The sequence below is a fragment of the Carcharhinus amblyrhynchos genome, chromosome 11, assembly GCF_965287045.1.
Source record: "Carcharhinus amblyrhynchos chromosome 11, sCarAmb.v2.hapA, whole genome shotgun sequence".
Lineage (NCBI taxonomy): Eukaryota > Metazoa > Chordata > Chondrichthyes > Carcharhiniformes > Carcharhinidae > Carcharhinus > Carcharhinus amblyrhynchos.
In genome coordinates, this window is record NC_137334.1 from 42,851,708 (window position 1) to 42,871,943 (window position 20,236).

At 42.4% G+C, this 20,236-nt stretch overlaps 1 protein-coding gene across 1 annotated transcript in view; it reads right to left on the minus strand.

Annotated features, from left to right (window-relative positions):
- Positions 1-16,131, minus strand: part of mtx2 (metaxin 2) — a 113,136-nt gene extending 97,005 nt beyond the window's left edge. Inside the window, exon 1 of the mRNA XM_080198919.1 lies at positions 15,990-16,131. Coding sequence (XP_080055045.1) covers positions 15,990-16,029 — 40 coding nt within the window. The 5' untranslated portion in view covers positions 16,030-16,131. The remainder of the gene's footprint in view (positions 1-15,989) is intronic.
- Between the last annotated feature and the right edge of the window lie 4,105 nt (positions 16,132-20,236).

Below are 20,236 nucleotides of genomic sequence, written 5' to 3' on the forward strand. Positions count from 1 at the left end.
TAAACCATTTCTTCCATCTCCAAGTAAAAACAACCTTAAAATTGTCAGAGTGTGGTGGATGAATTTTTCTGTGAATAGGTAGGTATAATTGTTCTCATACAGCTCTGACAGCTTGCGCAAGCCAGTGGGAGAGAGAGACTGCAGCCTGAGCGAGATTCAGCCAAAGTGAAGGTACCGTTACTTTGGAGCAGAGTGGGAGTTCAGTGCTAAGGGGAAAGAGATGCTCATCTTTGGGAGGAACGAAGAGGCAGTCCTGTGAGGGAGACTCGAGCACAAGTTAGAGGTAGAAAGAAATCAACTGTACCATCACAGCCAGCAGGTAAGTGACTGGCTGATGTCTGGCAAGTAGTTTTTCCTTTCTTTTTTCTCTTTCTTTGCCTTGGCATTGTAGTAGTTGTCGTAAGTTAACTTAAGGGTTAAGTCATGGCAGGAGATCCCAGACCCATGTCATGGGCCTCTTGTGCGGTGTGGGAACTCAGTGATTCTTCTGGTGTCCCTGGCTCCTTCACAATGTGTCCAACTGCAGCTCCTGCTAGACTGCTTGATGGCTCTGGAGCTGTGGATGAATTGACTTTGGAGCATCCATGATCCATGATCATGGATAGCATGTCCAATGAGTTGATCACTCTGCAAACAAAAATTGTGAGGGAAATAGCGAATTGGTGACCACCAGACAGAGGAAGTGTAGGAAAGCAGTGCAGGGATCCCCTGCGGTCATCTCCCTTCCCAACAGATGCACTGTTTTGGATACTGTTGGGGGAGATGGCTCACCTGGGGAAGGAGGCAGCAGTCAGATTCATGGCATTGTGGCTGGCTCTGCTGCACAGGAGGACAGAAAAAAAAGTGGCAGAGGTAAAGTGATAGGGGACTCAATTGTAAGGGGAACGGACACAAATGAGACACCAGGGTGGTATATTGCCTCTCTGGTACAAGGGTCAAGGATGTCTCAGAGCGGCTGCAGGACATTCTGGAGGGGAAGGGTGAAGAACCAGCTGTCATGGTGCATATAGGCACCAACGATATAGGCAAAAAATGAAGAAAGTTCAACAAGCTGAATTTAGGGAGTTAGGAGTTAAACTAAAAAGTAGGACCTCAAAGACAGTAATCTCAGGATTGCTACCAGTGCCACATGCTAGTCAGAGTAGAAATACCAGGGCAGCTAAGATAAACACTTGGCTTGAGAGATGGTGCAAGAGGGAGAGATGCAAATTCCTGGGACATTGGAACTGGCTCTGGGGGAGGTGGGACCAGGACAAATTGGACAGTCTGCACCTGGACAGGACTGGAACCAATGTCTTGGGGGAGTCTTTGCTAATGCTAATGTGGCAGGGGAATGGGAACTGATGCAAGAAGTCAGAGGGAAGTGGGCACAGAAACAAAAGGCAGTAAGGGGAAAAGTAGAAGGCAGAGAAACCAAAGACAAAAATCAAAAACAGCCACAGTACAGAATACAGAGACTGTGGAAAACTCAGTGAATGGGTCCAATAAGACTAAGAGCAATAAAACACAGAAAGAGTGAACAAAACATGACTGGACAGATGGTCTGAGAAAACAGGGCAGACAGCAAGAGAAGTCTAGATTAAACCACATTTATTTCAATGCAAGAGGCCTGATGGGCAAGGCAGATGAACTCAGGGCATGGATGGGTACATGACATTGGCATATTATAGCTATTACTGAAACATGGCTAACGGAGGGACAGGACTGGCAGCTCAATGTTCCAGGAAATATAGAACAGGAGGTAAGAGATGAGAGGGAGTTGTGTTTTTGATTAGGGAGAACATCACGGCACAACGAAGAGGGGATACAGCCAAGGGTTCACCCACTGAGTCTATATGGGTAGAACTGAGAAATAAGGAGGCAGAGATCACTTTGATAGGATTGTACTTCAGGCTCCCAAATAGTCAGCATAAAATTGAGGAGCAAATATGTAAGGAGATTACAGATAGCTCCAAGTAAAATAGAGTGGTAATGGTAGGGGACTTTAACTTTCCCAACATTGACTGGAACGGCCATAGTATTAGGGGCTTGGACAGAGAGAAATTTGTTGAGTGTATTGAGGAGGAATTTCTCACTCAGTATATGGAAGGCCCGACTAGAGAGAGGGCAAAAATTTGATCTCCTTTTAGGAAAAAAGGCAGGTGGCAAAAGTGTTAGTGAGGATCACTTTGGGACCAGTGACCAGTATTCCACTAGTTTTAAGATAGCTATGGAAAACGATATGTACGGCCCAAAAGTTAAAATTTTAAATTGGGGCAAGAACAATTTTGATGGTATTAGACAGGAACTTTCAAAAGTTGATTGAGGGAGTCGGTTGGCAAGCAAAGAGACACTTGGTAAGTGGCAGGCTTTCAAAAGCGTGTTAACCAGGGTTCAGGGTAAGCACATTCCTTCTAGAGTGAAGGACAAGGCTGGTAAATGTGGGGAATCCTGCATATTGGTATTTTGAGGCCCTGGTCTCAATATGAGACCAGGGTCTCAAGCAGTGATGCTCACTGGCCTGGGAACTACAGTAAGAAGTCTCACAACACCAGGTTATAGTCCAACATGTTTATTTGGTACTAAATGCCACTAGCTTTCAGAACACTGTTCCTTCGTCAGGTGAGTGGAGAGTGGGAACTACAGGCCAGTGAGCCTCACATCTGTGGTGGGTAAATTGTTGGAAGGTATTTTGAGAGACAGGATCTACAAGCATTCAGAGATGCAAGGACTGATTAGGAACAGTCAGCATGACTTTGTGAGTGGAAAATCATATCTCACAAATTCGATTGAGTTTTTTGAAGAGGTAATCAAGAAGGTAGATGAGGGCAGCGCAGTTGATGTTGCCTACATGGACTTTAGCAAGGTCTTTGACAAAGTACTGCATGGTAGGTTGTTGCATAAGGTTAAATCTCACAGGATCCAAGGTGAGGTATCTATATGGATACAAAATTGGCTTCTTAACAGAAGCCAGAGAAGTCGTAGAGAGTTGTTTTTCAAACTGGAGGCCTGTGACCAGTGGTGTGCCTCACAGATCAGTGCTGTGTCCACTGTTACTTGTCATTTATATGAATGATTTGGATGAGAATATAGGAGGCCTGGTTAGTAAGTTTGCAGATGACACCAAGATTGATGGCATAGTGGATTGTGAAGAAAGTTATCTCCAATTGCAATGGGATTTTGATCAATTGTGCCAGTGGGCTGATGAATGGCAGATGGAGTTTAAATTAGACAAACATGAGATGACACATTTTGGTAGGTTGAGCCAGGGCAGGACTTACTCAGTTAATGGTAGGGTGTTGGGGAGAGTTACAGAAAAAAAAGAGGTCTAGGGGTACATGTTCATAGCTCCTTGAAAGTGGAGTCACAAATGGATAGAGTGGTGAAGAAGGCATTTGACATGCTTGGTTTCATTAGTCAGAACATTGAATATAGGAGTTGGAACATCTTGTCAAAATTGTACACGACATTGGGAAGGCCACACTTGGAATACTGTGTGCAGTTCTGGTCACCCTATTATAGAAAGGATATTATTGAACGAGAAAGAGTGCAGAAAAGATTTATTAGGGTGCTACCGGGACTTGATGAATTGAGTTGTAAGAAGAGGCTGGATAGACTGGGAATTTTTTCTTTGGAGCATAGAAGGCTGAGAGGTGATTTTACAGAGGTCCAAAAAATAATGAGGGGCACAGATCAGCCAGACAGTCAATATCCTTTTTTCAAAGATAGAGGAGTCTAAAACTAGAGGGCATAGATTTAATGTGAGAGGGGAGAGATACAAAAGTGTCCAGAGACGCAATTTTTTCAGAGTGGTGAGTGTCTGGAACAAGCTGCCAGAGGTAGTAGTAGAGGCGGATACAATTTTGTCTTTTAAAAAGCATTTAGATAGATACATGAGTACGATGGGTATAGAGCGATATGGGCCAAATGTGGGCAATTGGGACTAGCTTGGGGTTTTTTTAAAAAAAAACGGGCAGCATGGACAAGTTGGGCCAAAAATCCTGTTTCCATGCTGTAACCCTCTATGACTCTATGGTCAAAAAGAAGAAGGAGGCATATGACATGCATAGGCAGCTGGGATCAAGTGGATCCCTCGAAGAGTATACAGGTTGTCGGAGTAGAGTTAAGAGAAAAATCAGGAGGGCAAAAAGGGAATATGAAATTGCTTTGGCAAATAAGGCAAATACGTAAAGAGCAAAAGAGTAACTCGGGAGTAGGGCCTCTCAAGGATCAACAAAGTCCTCTATGTGCGGATCCATAACAGATGGCTGAGATTCTAAATGAATATTTCTCATATTCATTTACTGAATTTACTGTTGAGAAAGGCATGGGTATTAGGGAACTTGGGAAAGTAAATAGTGATGTCTTGAGGAGGGTACCTATTACAAAGGAGGAGGTGCTGGGAGTCTTAAAGCGTATCAAGGTAGATAAATCCCCAAGACCTGATGAAATGTATCCCAGGACATTGTGGGAGGCTAGGGAGGAAATTGCAGGTCCCCTACAGAGATATCTGAATCATCGACAGCCACAGCGAAATGCCTGAAGATTGGAGGGTAGCAAATGTTGTGCCTTTGTTTAAGAAGGGATGCAGGGAAAAGCCTGGGAACTATAGACTGATGAGCCTAATGTCTGTAGCGGGTAGTTGATGGAAGGTATTCTGAGAGACAGGATCCACAGGCATTTAGAGAGGCAGGAACTGATTAGAGACAAACAGCATGGTTTGAGTGAAAAATCATGTCTCACAAATTTGATTGAGCTTTTTGAAGGGGTAATCAAGAAGGTAGATGAGGGCAGTGCAATTGACGTTGTCTACATGGACTTTAGCAAGGCCTTTGACAAAGTACCACATGGTAGGTTGTGAAATAAGGTTATATCTCACAGTATCCAGGGTGAGGTAGCCAATTGGACACAAAATTGGCTTGACAACGGAAGACAAAAGGTGAGTGTAAAGGGTTGTTTTTCAAACTTGAGGCCTTTGACCAGCGGTGTCCCTCAGGGATCAGTGCAAGGTCCACTATTACTTGTCATTTATATGAATGATTTGGATGAGAATTTAGGAGGTATGGTTAATAAGTTTGAAGATGACACCAAGATTTTTGGCATAGTGGACAGCGAAGATTATCTAAGATTGCAAATGGATCTTGATCAATTGGGCCAGTGGCTGATGAATGGCAGGTGGGAGTTTAATTTAGATAAATGTGAGGTGATGCATTTTGGGAGATCGAATCAGGGCAGGACTTACTCAGTTAATGGTAGGACGTTGGGGAGAAGTATGGAACAAAGAGATCGACGAGTACAAGTTCACAGCTCCTTGAAAGTGGAGTCACAAGTGGACAGGATGGTGAAGAAGGCATTTGGCATGCTTGGTTTCATTGGTTAGAACATTGAATACAGGAGTTTGGATGCCTTGTCAAAGTTGTACAAGACATTGGTTACGCCACACATGGAATACAGTTCTGGTCACCTATTTTAGAAAGGATATAATTAAACTAGAAAAAGTGCAGAAAAGATTTAATAGGATGCTACCAGGACTTGGAGTTATAAGGAGAGGCTGGATAGACTGGGATTCTTTCTCCTGGAACGTAGGAAGCTTTGGGGTGGTCTTTTGGAGGTCTATAAAATAATGAGGGGCGTAGATAAGGCAGATAGTCAACATTTTTCCCAAAAGGTAGGGGAATCTAAAACTAGAGGGCCTAGATTTAAGAAGAGGGGGAGAGATACAAAAGGGCCCTGAGGGGCAATTGGTTCATACAGAGGGTGGAGAGTGTCTGGAACAAGCTGCCAGAGGCAATAGTAGTGGTGGGTATAATTTTATCTTTTAAAAAGCGTTTAGACAGATGTGTAAAATAAGTATAGTGGGGTAGGAGTCAAATGCAGACAATTCGGACCACCTTAGTGGTAAAAGCTGGGCGGCATGGACAAGTTGGACCAAAGGGCCAGTTTCCATGCTGTAATCCTTTATGATTCTCATGTAACATGTACAGAATGCAACTAAACTCCAGTGCTAAAACGGCAGCTCACGATAAGCACTAGTCCGATGTACAGTTGTCATCACAGAATCCTTACAGTGTAGAAGGAGGCCATTCAGCCCATTAGGTCTGCACTGACTACAATCCCACCCAGGTTCTATTCCCATAACCCCACATATTTATCCAGTTAATCCCTTGACACTAGGGTCAGTTTAGCATAGCTAATCAACCTAAAGCCCACATCTTTGTATTGTGGTTGGAAACTGGAGCATCCGGGGGAACCCACGCAGTCAGAGGGAGAACATGCAAATTCCACACAGACAGTGACCCGAAGCCAGAACTGAACCTGGGTCCCTGGCACTGTGAGGCAGCACTGCTAACCACTGCACATCATCATATTCTGGTGCTCCTTACCATTTTTACTATGCTAGACATCAGGCATACATCAGCCTCCATCAACTAATTTTCCTCATTCTATCCCACCAAAGGTTGCAGGTTCTTGTTTTTCTCAGGGTGGCATACATCAGCCTCCAACATCTAATTTCACACATAACATCCTTAAAGGTTATATGTTCTTGTTAGGGGTCAAAACCACTAGCAACATCCAAAGTCTCTGGGATAATTACATTATGCCCATATCCAGCATAGTCTATTCCTTCCAGTTTATCTATTGTCTCACATTGTGTGGTACACTGGTTTTGACGTGTCTGTATCTACCTCATGAATAAATTGTGTAATATCGTCTTCCTGACCAAGTGAATTCAGCAAAAAGCCTAGCAATAACTCCTGTCTTGCTTTCTCTGTGGCAGGTAGCAGAGTTAGTAAAACGATTTTATCTGTGAGGTTTTCTGTAAAAGTTCAATCAAGGATGTCATTCCTTAAAGTACAAATTTGACTATATTTCTGTGATCTTCCTTACTGTCTCTCTCTGACTGTTAGTGGGCAATATGCTTGGTGCCTGCAAATAAACTCAAATGGAAGGAACGATATATGTTTTTGTGAGATCCCCCTGAGTAAATATTCTGATATTTTAATTGCTTGATAGAGCAGACGCAGCACGGTTTCATTAAAGGGAAGTCGTGTCTGACAAATTTACTGGAGTTCTATGAGGATGTGTCTAGGGCGGTGGATAGAGGAGAGCCGGTGGATGTGGTCTTTCTAGATTTTCAGAAGGCGTTTGACAAAGTACCTCACAAGAGGTTATTGCAGAAGGTCAAGGGACATGGAGTTGGGGGTAGGGTGTTAGCGTGGATAGAGGATTGGTTGTCAGATAGGAGGCAGAGAGTGGGGGTCAACGGGTGCTATTCGGATTGGCGGATGGTGACTAGTGGAGTGCCCCAGGGGTCGGTGCTGGGGCCTCAGCTTTTTACCATTTATATAGATGATCTGGAGGAGGAAACCGAGCGTAGGGTGTCGAAATTTGCTGATGACACCAAGATTGGGGGAACGGCAAATTGTGCGGAGGGTGTGGAGAGTCTGCAGAAGGATCTAGATAGGCTGGGCGAATGGGCCAGGAAATGGCAAATGGAATTTAATGTTGGCAAGTGTGAGGTGGTCCACTTTGGTAGGAATAATGGTAGGAAGGATTATTACTTACGGGGCGAAAAACTGCAGCAGGCGACGGTGCAGAGGGACCTTGGGGTCCTTGTGCATGAGTCGCAAAAACCCAGCCTGCAGGTGCAGCAGGTGGTCAGGAAGGCAAATGGGATGCTGGCCTTCATAGCGAGGGGGATTGAATATAGGGAGGTCTTGCTGCAGCTGTATAGGGCATTGGTGAGGCCGCAGCTGGAGTACTGTGTGCAGTTTTGGGCGCCGCACCTGCACAAAGATATTTTGGCCTTGGAGGGAGTGCAGAGGAGGTTTACTAGGCTGATACCGGAGTTGAGGGGGTTGAGCTATGAGGAGAGGCTGAATAAACTGGGCTTGTACTCGTTAGAGTTTAGAAGAATGAGGGGAGATCTCATTGAGACGTATGAGATGATGAATGGGATGGATAGGATAGAGGTGGAGAGACTCTTCCCACTCAAAAAAGACAGTAGGACTAGGGGGCACAGCCTCAAGATAAAAGGGGGGTGGTTTAGAACGGAGTTGAGGAGGAACTTCTTCACTCAAAGGGTGGTGAATCTCTGGAATTCTCTGCCCGTTGAAGTGGTGGAGGCTACCTCGCTAAATATTTTTAAGACGCGGGTTGATGGGTTTTTGATAAGAGAGGGGATTAAGGGTTATGGGGAGAGGGCGGGAAAGTGGAACTGAGCAGCGATAGATCAGCCATGATCTTATTGAATGGCGGGGCAGGCTCGAAGGGCTAGATGGCCTACTCCTGCTCCTATTTCTTATGTTCTTATGTTTAACCCTGTCCTTGAAATGTTACTTGGCATATTAATATAGTGCACAAGGTAATGGATCATCTGACTGAAGATAGATACATTGTTTGACTTGGCATTGTTACCATAACTAAATGAGATGGAAAATTATCCCACTTACAGGAACAAAGGAGAACATTGGTTCTAAGTGGCTTCCCCTTATTATGAAATGGTGTCCTTTGGTTCTGATGCCCTAACATCGTATTAGCATCTACCCAGTCAATCCCTTTATGTATTTTATAGATTTCTGTGAGATCACCTCTCACTCATCAAAATTCGAGAGAATACAGGCCCAATTTCCCCAATCTCTCTTCACTGTTCAGTCCTGCCGCCCAGGAACAAGTCTGGTGAATTTATTACACTCCTTCTATGGCAATAATTCTTCCTAAGGTAAAGGGACCAAAACTGCACAAAATGCTCCAACTGCAGTCTAACCATAGTTCTATACAATTGAAGCAAGACTTTGCTACACCTGCACTCAAACACTCTTCGATAAAGGTTAACAGTAGGGTACCATTCGCATACACATGGGGCAAGGTAGGTGTAGGAAAATGCTTTAAAATGGCGGTGCGGGCTCGTTGCGCCGAAGGGCCTGTTTCCCGTGCTGGGTTGTTCTTTGTTCTTAATTTACTATTAGCCTTGCTAATTGATGCAACTGCATGTCAACTTTTAGTGACTAATTGACCGGGGCACGCAGGTCCCTTTGTACATCTACACTTCAAATCTCTCATTATTTATGAGGTGATCTGCACATCATTTCCTCCTACCAAAGTGGATAACCTCAGGTTTATTCATGTATATACCATCTGCCATGTTCTTGCCCACTCACTAAGGCTATCCAATTTTCTTTGAAGTTGCTTTGCATCTTTCTCTCAACATACATTCCTTCTTTTTGTCATCCACTAATTTGGAAATCTTACCTACCAAAAGCATTAATATGTATTGTGAACAGCTGGGGCCTCAAATATTCACTCTTGTAGTATCTCACTAGTTATTGCATGTCAGTGCAAAATTACCCATATGATGTGCTTTAATTTTGCTAACCAACCTCCTATTGGGGATAATATAAAAAAGCCTTTGGAAAATCCAAGTTTACTACATTGACTCCCCTTTATCAATTCTGCGGGTACATCGATTATATAATACTACATCTAAAGCAGCCTATTCTCTGGTTGGCTCCTCAACAGGCTGCACCAAAAAAATCAACAAACTTCAGAAATGTATCCTCCACAGTATTTGCATAAGAACATTAGAATTAGGAGCAGGAGTAGGCCATCTGACCCCTTGAGCCTGCTCCGTATTCAATAAGATCATGGTTGATCTTTTCGTGGACTCAACTCCACTTACCCATCCACTCATCATAACACTTAATTCCTTTACTGTTCAAAAATCTATCTATTTTTACCTTAAAAACATTCAACAAGGTAGCCTCAACTGCTTCACTGGGCAGGGAATTCCACAGATACACAACTCTTTGGGTGAAGAAGTTCCTCCTCAACTCAGTTCTAAATCTGCTCTCACTTATTTTGAGACCATGCCCTATAGTTCTAGTTTCACCTGCCAGTGGAAACAACCTCCCTGCTTCTATCTTACCTATTCCCTTCATAATTTTATATGTTTCTACAAGATTCCCCCCCTTATTCTTCTAAATTCCAATGAGCATACTCCCGGTCTACTCAGTATCTCCTCATAAGCCAACCCTCTCACCTCCAGAATCAACCTAATGAATGTTGTTGACACCCCCTCCAGTGCCAGTATATCATTTCTCAAGTGAATAGACCAAAACTGTACACAGTACTCCAGGTGTGGCCTCACCAGCACCTTATACAGCTGCAACCTCCCTGTTTTTAAACTCCAACCCTCTAGCAACGAAGGATAAAAATCTATTTGCCTTCTTAATTACCCGCTGCACCAACAACCAACTTTTTGTGATTAATGCACAAGGACACCCAGGTCCCTCTGCACAGCAGCATGCTGCAATTTTTTACTGTTTAAATAATAGTCCATTTTGCTGTTATTCCGACCAAAATGGATGACCTCACATTTACCAACATTGTACTCCATCTGCCAGACCCTTGCCTGCTCACTTAAACTATCTATATCCCTCTACAGACTTTCAATATACTCTGCACACTTTGCATTCCAACGGGGCCAGGACACTTGTTTACCTTTAGCCCCATTAGTTTTCTCAACACTACCTCTTTAGTGATAATGACCTTTTCTGCCTAATTGCCTTGATTTTTTTCCAAGTGCTCTGCTATAACACCTTTAAAAGTGGCTTCTAACATTTTCTGTATGAAAGGCTGATATGGTCTGTAGTTCCCTGCTGTTTGTCTTTCTCCCTTTTTGAGTAAAGGAGTTACACATGCTATCTCCCAATCTAATGGCACAGTCAACGTGGTAAAAGCAAAATACTGCAGATGTTGGAATCTGAAACAAAAGCAGAAAATGCTGGTCAGCAGGTCTGACAGCATCTATGGAGAGAGAATAGAGCCAATGTTTCAAGTCTAGATGACTCTTTGTCAGCTCTGGCTTTGTGAAAGGGAAATCAAGTTTAACCAATTTATCGAGTTCTTTTCAACTTTTTGTAATATTTATCACCAATAAAAGACAATCTAACTATTGCCCTTTGACATTCAATGATGTTACCATCATTGAATTCCCCACTGTCAACATCCTTGGGATTACTATTGACCAAAAACTCAACTGAACTTGCCACATAAACACAGTGGCTACAACAGCAGGTCAGAGGCTAGGAAAACTGCAGCAAGTAACTCACCTCCTGACTCCCCAAAGCCTGTCCACCATTATAAGGCACAAGTCAGGAGTGTGAGGGAATACTCCCCACTTGCCTGGATGTGCGCAGTTCCAACAACACTCAAGAAGCTTGACACCCTCCATGACAAAGCAGCCTGCTTGATCAGCACCATATCCACTCCTTCCAGTAGCAGTAGTGTGTACAACCTACAAGATGCACTGCAGAAATCCACCAAAGATCCTTAAATGGCACCTTCCAAACCTATGACCACTTCCATCTAGAAGAACAAGGGCAACCAATACCTGGGAATACCACCACCTGCAAGTTCCCCTCCATCCTGACTTGGAAATATATTGCCATTCCTTCGCAGTCACTGGGTAAAAATCCTGGAATTCCCTCCCTAATGCATTGTGGGTCAACCCACAGCACATGGACTGCAGCATTTCAAGGTGGCAGCTCACGACCACCTTCTCAAGGGCAACTAAGAATGGGTAATAAATGCTGGTCAGCCACCGATGCCCATGTCCCATGACTGGATAAAAAATAATGACTTGGATAACAGGACTGATGGTACGGTTGTTAAATTTGCCGATGACACAAAGATACAGAAACATAGAAACTAGAAGCAGGGGTAGGCCATTCAGCCCTTCGAGCCTGCTCCACCATTCATCTTGGTCATGGCTGATCATCAAATTCAATATCCTGATCCCCCCTTCCTCCTGTATCCCTTGATCCCTTTGGCTCCTAGAGCTGTATCTAATTTATTCTCGAAATCAGATAACATTTTGGCCACAACTACATTCGGTGGTAGTGAATTCCACACACTCACCACCCTCTGGGTGAAGAAATTTCTCCTCATCCTTGTTCTAAAAGGTTTATCTCTTATCCTTAAATTATGATCCCTAGTTCTGGGCTTCCCCATTATTGGGAACATTTCTCTATGAATCTACCCTGTCTAACCCTGTTAGAATGTTATAAGTTTCTATGAGATCCTCTCTCACTCTTCTAAATTCCAATGAATATAATCCTAACGGGCTTAGTTCTCCTCACAAGACAGACCTGCCATCCCAGGAATCAGTCTGGTAAACATTTGCTGCACTCCCTCTATAACAAGAGCATCCTTCCTCAGGTAAGAATACCAAAACTACACACAATACTCCAGATGTGGCCTCACCAATGCCCTAACCAATCGCAGCGAAACATCCCTATACTCAAATCCTCTTGCTATGAAGGCCAAGATACCATTTGCCTTCTTCACTCTCTGCTGTACTTGTGCACTTACATTCAGCGAATGATGCACGACAACTCGTTGAGTATCCACCTCTCTCAATTTACACCCATTCAAGTAATAATGTCTTCCTGCTATTGCTACCAAAGTGGAAAACCTCACATTTATCCAGATTGTATTGCATATGCCTTGCAGATGCCCACAGACTCAGTCTGTCCAAATCACGCTGAAGCATCTCTGCATCCACCTCACAGCTCACCCTCCCACCCAATCTTGCAGCATTTGCAAATTTGGAGATAATACATTCAGTTCCCTCTTCAAAATCATTAATATATAATGTGAACAGTTAGAATTTGAGCACAGATCCCTATGGGACTTTACAAGTCACTGACTGCAAATCATAAAAAGACTCATTTATGCCAACTTTTTGCTTCCTATCTGCCAACCAGCTTTATATCCATCTTAAGACATTACCTACTATCCCATGTATTTTAACTTTGCATTGTAGTCTGTTATGTGAGACTTGTCGAAAGCCTTCTGAAAGTCTAAATAAACCACATTCACTGGTTCTCCTCTGTCAACTCTACTAGTTACATCCTCAAAAAATGTAGGAAAGTAAATTTTGAAGACGATGTAAGGAGACTACAAATGGACATAGATAGGTTAAGTGAGGCAAAAATCTAGCAAATAGAGTATAATGTGGGCAAATGTGAAATTGTCCATTTTGGCATGAAGAATAGAAGAAGAGGCATATTATCTAAATGGTGAGAGATTGCAGAGCTCTGAGGTGAAAAGAGATCTGAGTGTCCTAGTGAATAAATCAGAAAGACTGGTATACAGGCACACCAAGTATTCAAAGGTTAATAGAATGTTATTGTCCATTATGAGGAGAAAGTACTGATGTTATGCTTCAGTTGTACAGGATATTGGTGAGATGACATCTTGCAATATTGTGCATGATACAGTTCTCCTTATTTATGTAAATGTATTAGAAGCATTTCAGAGGTTTTACTTGACTAATTCCAGGAATGGGTGGGCTGTCTTATGAGGAAAGGTTGGAAAGGTTACACTTATATCTATTAGAGTTTAGAAGATTAAGAGGTGACTTGATTGAAACTTTTAGATCCTAAGGAGTATTGACAGTGTAAATGTGGAGAGAATGTTTCTTCTTGGTGGAGAATCTGGGACTAGCGATCATCATTTAAAAATAAGGGATTGTTCATAAAAGATGAAGATGAGGAGAAATTCTGTCAGAGTTGAAGATGAGTCATTAAATATTTTTAAAGCAGAGCTAGATAGATTCTTTATTAATAAGGGGATGAAAAGTTATTGTTAGACATGAATGTGCAATTGAAGTTACAAGCAGATCAGTCATAATCTTATTGAGAGGCAGAGCAGGCTCAAGAGGCTGAGTGGCTTACTGCTTCACCTAATTTTGTGTGTACGCTGATTTAAACCTTCCCAAATAGCACCAGCAAATCTCCCTATAAGGGTATTATTCCTGGACCTGTTAAGGTATAACCCGTCCATCTTGTGGAGGTCCAATTTGCCTCAAAACAATTTCAGTGACTCAGAAATCTGATGCTATCTGTTCTACATAAATTCTCCAGCCACGTGCTCTATCGAACAATCCTCCTAATCCTATACTAACTAGCATGTGGCATTGGGAGTAATCCTGAGTTCACTGCTCCTGAGGTCCAGCTTTTGAATTTCCTTCCTATCTCTCTAAAATCTGCTTGCAGGACTTAATCCCTCTTCCTACCTACGTCATTAGTATCAATGTACCTACAGCCCCTGGCTACTCACGCTTCCCCAAAAGGATGTCCTGCAAATGCTCCATGATATCCTTGACTCTGGCATCAGGGACACAGCACATCATCCTCCTCAGGTCATGTTTATGGTGCAGAAACTGCCTGTCTGATACAGCCCATCAAATCCCCTTTCACTATTGCCCTTCTACCCTTCATCATCACCTCCTGTGCAGCTGACCCACCTGTGATGCCATGGACTTTGCTATGGCTGCAGTCCCCTGAGGAACCATCATTCTCACCAGTATCGAAAAATGGAAAACCGAATAGCAAGCAAGATAGACATGGGACTTCAACACTACCTGCCTGGTTCTCTTAGACTTCCTTAGAAGGACCCATTCTCCTTCTGTCATCACATTTATCAGAAAACCTCCTCTGGTAACCCAATTCAAGTAATATTTAGCCACAGTGGTTACTGTTGGTCAGTTACAGGAAAAGATTCAGTGAGACAACCTACTTTATTGCAGGGATCAGTTTTTTTACTGTTTAGCTGTTGCCACAATTAATTTGTGTGAAAAATAGCAAATAAATTTGACAGCTCATCCTCAACACAATAACCATGGCAAAAAGTCAGCAGACGCAATTTCAAATCTAGATCAACAATTGAACTTTCAGTGCCTTTTCTTCAAAAATAACTTAGATTACAACTACAATTTCAAGTATTAAAATGTGATTTTAAAGCGCTTTCTGTTAATTCTGGTGAAAGGCATCAATCCACTGCAGATTTTTGTTCCATAATTCTACATCTTCATTGGTACATTAATATTTCAATTTGTTCCAATGCTGTTGCATGTTGATTAGCTATTTGTGCACCTAAAGAAAGCAGCAACCCGAAAAGCATCTGCTGCACAGAAAATTCAGAAATTTGAGGAGCTGGTAATGTATTTCTGATCATTTACAGCAATTTTTGTATTGAAACAATAATGAATTTTAGTCTAGCAATGCTTGATTAAAGTATGCGAAACATGTGACTTGAGTTGAAAGGGGAGCCTCTACGCTCACGTTAAAATTGTTCTGCAAGAATGCATGATGTTACAACAATGCAAGTTAAGTCATCTAACTACAACCTAACTATTTTGTATTGCCTGAATAAAAGCAAAATTACTGCAGATGCTGTAATCTGAAACCAAAAGAGAAAATGCTGGAAAACCTCAGCAGGTCTGACAGCATCTGTAAAGTGGAGAAAGAGCTGACGTTTCGAATCCAGATGATGCTTTGTCAAAGCTTTGAGCTTTCTGTCATCTGACTCATTTGGACTCGAAACGTCAGTTCTTCTCTCTCTTTACAGATGCTGCCAGACCTGCTGAGATTTTCCAGCGTTTTCTCTTTGGTTTGTTTTCTATTTTGTATTGATTGAGTGATCACTTTGGGGAAGTAGTCTCACATTTGTTTTATCTCCAAATTGGCTGCAGTCGAAGTTGAAACAATGCAGTATTTATATTTCAACATTAAAATGCAAAATCACAACTAATCTAGGTAGCTTGTTCAATCATCTTCAAATTCTTAATTCGAAAAGCAACCTCGTGTTCGGCAATCCTTAAACAACAGAAATGTCACAGGCAGTTGGACGCTGATGACCAAAGTTCTGTGCACACATGGGCAAAGTTCTGTTTTCGTTGAGCAGCACATGCTCATGGTAGGGTAGCATAGGGTATGCAACGCAAAGCTAGTGTGTCGAAAAATAAATGCAATGAGTGCCCCAAATTAAGTTGTGATAAACTCAGACATTTCCTCGGGAGGCCGCACTGAGAATCCCCCTGCGTAACCCTGGGTCACCGGCTGCCTCCCAGCCAACACTTCACCTGTTACTTCCTCCACCAGAGCCCAAACTAACCCGGTTATCCACTGACTTGGCACAACATGAAGCAGCATTGGAGTCATTACCTGCCATCTGGCAGACAAACACGTCTGTTGCTATTGACATGGCTGACAGCCGCTGCTCTCGGGCTCTGGGGGGAGAAGCTGCAGAGTCTCCCCGAGACAATGTCAGGCCGGCGCCCACTCACTTCCGGCGACGCTCCGCGTCACTTCCTGTACTGGCCAGGCACTGCCGCGCACGCGCGGTTTCTGCCACTGAGGGACGGCAGAAAGGACTTTCCACTCCATCCCCGGGATATGCTGCGTTCAAGCATTTGTAGAAGAATTCTCGTCAGAAGTTAGAACAACAACTTGCACTTAAGGTTGGAAAGTGCCCTGATGAGCTTGAAAGCAGCATCATCCCGAAGCACATTAAGGTGAATGACTAAAAGCTTGATCAATGTGGTATGTTTTAAGCAGGAGAGGTTTAGGGAAGGAATCCCAGTACTTAGAACCAATGCTGCTGAAGGTGCAAACTACCAGTGATGGAACTGGCATTTACATAGGCCTTTTCACAGCCTCCACGCAATGACTTCAACGAGGCACATGAGCTCTGACGGAGGGTCATCTAGACTCCAAACGTTGACTGTATTCTCTCCACAGATGCTTTTAGACCTGCTGAGATTTTCCACATTTTCTGTTTTTGTTTCAGATTCCAGCATTTGGAGTATTTTGCCTTTACCTTACATGAGGTTGGCCTCTTAAAGTATGAACTCACTGATCGAGGTCATAATTGTGTGCCCAAACAGGGAGTCTCACTTGTATATAAAAATGGGAGTGTCAGGTCTTCTGGTACTTTTTGATTTATTGTTGTTACATGTAAGAGCATACAATGAAAAGTATTGTTTCTTGTGTGTTTATATAGTTTCATAGAGAAGCAAACAAGAGAGTGCAGAATATAGTGTTACAGTCATAGTTAGGGTGTAGACAAAGATCCACTTAATGCAAGGTGGGTCCATTCAAAAATCTTGATGGTAGCAGTGAAGAAGTTGTTCTTGAGTCGGTTGGTACGTGATCTCAGACTCTGGATTCTGACTGTGTACTTGAAACACACCTCACTCCAGGAGTGGAATAGAGTTTGTAAATAAAGGGAATCTGGTGAAAGGACATTGGCCCCTGAGGAATTATTTCACACATTTTACAAGCAGCAAAATACTTCTGAATTGTAGTCCCTGGTGTAAGGTAGGAAATACAGCAATGGCCATTTATAGTCATCTTAAGACAATAGGACACCCAAAGCATGTTAGTGAACACCATAGAAGATATTAGGTTTGATGGCCAGAAGATTCGTTGAAGGGAAGCTTTGGGGCATCTTGGGCAAAAGTGAAGTAGAGAGTTGTAGGGCAGGTTTACAGAGCTTAGGGCTGAGGCAACTGAAGACATGGCCACCACCAGTGGAGCAATTAAAATTTGGGATGTTCATAATGTAGATTAACACTGGCATCTCCACATCAGAGACTAACAATAACAGACAGAAGCCACATTCCTTTAATCACTTTATTAATTAAGTTTAAGAAATAATTAACAATAATAACCACTGACAGCTAATAAATTTGATGAAATATAGCATAAACAATGAATAACTATATCAACACCTGAAAGCCAATGTGCAACATAGCATAAGGTGACTAGTGTTTATGCTTTTGTCCATTCATGGTCACATCCGAAGTGTTTTATACCCCAAGAACTTAGTACATATCTGAATTCTTCTGAAAAAACGATGCAGATCAGAAACACTGCTTTCACGTTGTGCACTTCCAGTCTGTTCCTCTTGTTTCTGCAATCAGTGGTCACCATGGAGAAAACTCTTTCTTTATGAGCATCAAACATGGTATAGTGAATATATAGGAGCTGATTTTCTTCATGTTTGTGAACAGCTGCTCCTTCCAAGTCTTGGTACACTCAGTTGGTGAGATTGCAGATGGAATTCTGCAGGTGGAGGTCCACCTCGTGTCAAACGAGGGGTATGCACATGGTGGGTCGTGCGTGGGCTGCTCTTGGAGGTTCCGGGAGTGGCCTAGTACTTCGTGTCGGTGTGTGTGCTTGATCCTGGACCTGGATGGGTGCCGCAACAGCTCGGTGACTAGCACTGCTAGCTGTGCAGATACATGGATTTGGGCCTGTGTCTGTGGGAGTTTGTGCATTCTCCCTGTGGTTGCGTGAGTTTCCTCCGGGCGCTCCGGTTTCCTCCCACACCCCAAAGATGTGTTCTTAGGCTGATTGGTTTTACCAAATTGACACTATTCTCCCCTGAATCTGGCTAAGTTAGGGGTTCCATTCGTAGACACGCAGGGTAGAATAGGTGTAGTGTGATGCGGCGGCGCGGGCTCTTGGGCCGAAGGGCCTGCTTCCCGTGCTGGGTTGTTCTTTGTATAATGTAGATAAATGTGAAGTTAGGCCCTTTGATAGGAAGAATATGGGAGCTGAATATTATTAGGAGAGGTTGAGTAGGTTGGGGCTGAAATGAAAACATTCAATTTCAGAAGGACAAGAGGTAATCTTATTGAGACATATGGGATTCTCAGAAGGCTTGACTGGGTGGATGCTAAGAGGTGGTAGCAAAGCATTTATCATTTTAGGCTTCATGAATAGAAGCATTGAGTACAAAAGCATGACAGTTATGCAGGACCTCTGTAAAGCTCTTGTTAAGGTTCTAATTAGTGTATTGCATCCAGTCTGGACCCCACAATTTAAGAAGGATGTGAAGGTCATTCAGTCAGTGTAGAAGAGCTTTGGAAGAATGGTTCCAGATATTCAGGTGTTGATTAGGTAAGAGAAGTTGGGGTTGCTCTCCTTAAAAACAAAGGAGATTAAAGGGAGATTTGTTAAGAGTGTGCAAAATCAGATTTTCAAAAGATAGGCAAAGAAAACCTGTTCCCATTAGCTGATGATACAAGAACTAGGTGACAGATTTAAGGTTTTAGGCAAGAGGTGCAGGCACGGCATGAGGAAGAGTTTTTTCACACAGTATGTAGTAATGACTTAGAACTCGCTGCCTATGAGAGTGGTGGAAGCAGAACAATGATTTCAAAAGAATATTGGATAAGTATTTAGAGGAAATAAATCTGCAGGCTGAAAGGATCAAGAGAGAGTGGGATTGGCTGGATTACTTCGCAGACAGTCAGCATGTATTTAATAGGCTGAATAACCTTATTCTGTGCCTTACATGACTATAACTTAATCTTCTACAAGGATGTCCTGTTGTACCTTGTTAAAGGCTTCCTGAAAGTCTATGTACACTTCATCCACTGCATTTACTCCCTTCACCTTCTCAAAGAACTGTGTCGGGTTCAACAAACATATAAACTTAGGAAAGCATTGAACAGGAAACGACCAGCTGGTACATCCAATATGTCCCATATAGTTAGTATGTCTTTTGCATCTTGTAAAGAGGCTTCTTAGCCTGGAGGTACTATGTAGTCTCTTGACAGAGGTGGAGAACTAGAACTAAAGCCAATTAAAGGAGAAAAATTCTGGAAAATCCTCTCCCAATCTCTCTAGACAATAAAAACATGAAATCTGTGTTGGCTCCCTCTAATTATTTTCTCTTCAACTAGATACTTAGTCATTTCATGTATAATTAAATGTTCTAAATTCTTCCTTGCCACAGGTGTTAAACTAATTGGCTTGTAAATGTGCAAATTAGCTTTGTACCTCTTTTAAAAGTAAGTATTATACTAGCTATTCTCCTGTTCTCTTGCATACATCCATATATGATATAACTCCAAGATATAATTTCTAGAATCTCTGCATTTTTGTCTCAGATTCCATCGCCCTCAGATTCCTTGAACTTCTTTGCCATCCTTAAACTTAACTGATTTCTTCAATGCTTTTCTGTTATTCATTAAACACTTCTTCTTTTGTTTAACAAGTTTGGATTTACTTTGACACTGTCTTTCTGTTTTATTTACAATAATTAGATTTAGCAATGTCTTTTTGCTTATTCAAGCAAAAGGTTTGAGAAAAGAAACTTGCATATATTTTAAGAATTACATTTGACCTTATCTATTTACTCCCTTCCTGTCTCAGTCAATAATTAATCACTTCCGTGACATCTACTTCAACTCCTGCCTCTCCCCATCATACCATTTTCAGCTTGAGACTGAAGTTGCCAAAATGTTATTTTTTTAAGCTAGTCTCCATAAATTGCACTATATTCAGGAAACCCCTGTCTGCACCTTCGCGCATTCCAAGTCCCACTGTAAAACACGTTTTAAGACTTCCAATAATCTGATTTGGAAAATATTAAATGCAAATAAATGTTAAAACAAAAT